Below are 1,637 nucleotides of genomic sequence, written 5' to 3' on the forward strand. Positions count from 1 at the left end.
TTAGGGCGGGGTGCTGAGGTACATCTGGAGGGCGGGGGTGAAGATGAGGATGGTGCCAACGACGGAAACGGTGAGGAAGGCCCAGAGGAAGATCCGATCCAACACCTGGGCCACAAACTTCCAGTCCTGAACCACCTGTGAGGTGGAGATGAGACACACACACACACACACACACACACGGAAACACTTTAACTATTGCTATTCATTGCGTCCATACAAAATAATAACTCCTGCCTTCCGTTCCATACCTTTCCCGACTGTATATTTCAGTTTTATTTTTTCACATTCTACATCACTGGGCTTTTAACCACAAACCATTCAGTTAAATGTGTTATTTCATTTTCCTCAGTCATTGCAGTAAAACCGTGTACGCGTTGGCATCACTCACCTCTCTGATGAAATGCTCCTTCCTGATGTGTCTGGAAATGTAACGAACTGAATTAGTGGCTTTCTCCAACATGTCCATCCACGCTAAGTTCTCGTCCTCCTTTCCTCCTCCACCACCTCCTCCTCCGCCACCTCCTCCTCCTCCTCCGCTTCTCTGCTGTCCTTTCTTCATCCCTCGCTTCAGCTCCGGACTTCTCAGCTCTATGTCCGGGTAGCGGTACCGGTCCGTGTGGCCCCTCATGCAAAGCATCCTGGGAAGCCTCTGCAGGAAGAGGGTTTTTACCCAGGGGGCCATGGGGTGGTACGTGGCGGAGGAGCGGTGGTGCACGTTGATGACGAAGACGGTGACGATGATGGAGAACGTGACGAAGATCATGATGAAGAGGAGGTACTCGCCGATCAGCGGGATGACCTTGGAGGAGGAGGGGATGATCTCCTCGATGACGAGGAGGAAGACGGTGAGCGAGACGAGAACGGAGGTGGAGAGGGAGAGCTTCTCCCCCTCGTCGGAGGGCAGGTAGAACACCAGCACGGTGAGAAAGGACAGGCCCAAGCAGGGGATGATGAGGAAGAGCGTGTAGAAGAGAGGAAGACGCTTGAGGATGAAGGAGTAGGTGACATAAGGGTAGGAGTAAAGCCCGTCCTGCCTGCTCCCTCTCCGGCCCGTGGCGTTGAGGATTTCCCACTCCCCGTTGTCGAAGAAGTCTTTCCTGTCCACGTAGTGGTCCACCAGGACCAGGTCTACCATGTGGCCGTCGTAGGTCCAGGAGCCGAATTTCATGGAGCAGTTTTGCCTGTCGAAGGGGAAGAAGGTGACGTCCATGGTGCAGGAGGATTTGTAGCTGGCGGGGGGGGTCCACATGATGGTGCCGTTGGATTTCACAATCGCTTTAGTCATCAGAGACCCCTCAAACCGTCCATCAGCACTGAAAGAGAGAGAGGGAGAGAGGGAGAGAGAGAGAGAGAGGGAGAGAGAGAGAGAGAGAGAGGGAGAGGGAGATCCCCATACGTGTTTAAAAAATGTGATTCTTTTTTATTGTGTCAAATAAGAACAACACTTGACATAAGATGGTCATGCAACCAGATTTCATTATGGGTAATGTAATGGACAATTATGGCGATGAGTTTATAGATGTGTACTCTGAGTTCAATATATCAGGAGTAGCTTCTATTATAGCTTCAACGGTGAATTGTGGGTAGTGTAGTTCTGTGTAGTGAAAAAAACTGCTAACTTCTCATAGAGCACAATG

General features: G+C 51.0%; 1 protein-coding gene across 1 annotated transcript in view; it reads right to left on the reverse strand.

Annotated features, from left to right (window-relative positions):
* chrnb3a (cholinergic receptor nicotinic beta 3 subunit a) overlaps window positions 1-1,637 on the reverse strand; it is a 7,484-nt gene continuing 5,847 nt past the window's right edge. Inside the window, exons 3-6 of the mRNA XM_030787935.1 lie at window positions 1,620-1,637; window positions 520-1,313; window positions 389-471; window positions 1-135 (exon numbers count right to left, since the gene is read on the reverse strand). The exon at window positions 1,620-1,637 is cut by the window's right edge and continues 92 nt beyond it. Coding sequence (XP_030643795.1) covers window positions 1-135; window positions 389-471; window positions 520-1,313; window positions 1,620-1,637 — 1,030 coding nt within the window. The remainder of the gene's footprint in view (window positions 136-388; window positions 472-519; window positions 1,314-1,619) is intronic.

Source organism: Chanos chanos, chromosome 11 (genome assembly GCF_902362185.1).
Source record: "Chanos chanos chromosome 11, fChaCha1.1, whole genome shotgun sequence".
NCBI lineage: Eukaryota > Metazoa > Chordata > Actinopteri > Gonorynchiformes > Chanidae > Chanos > Chanos chanos.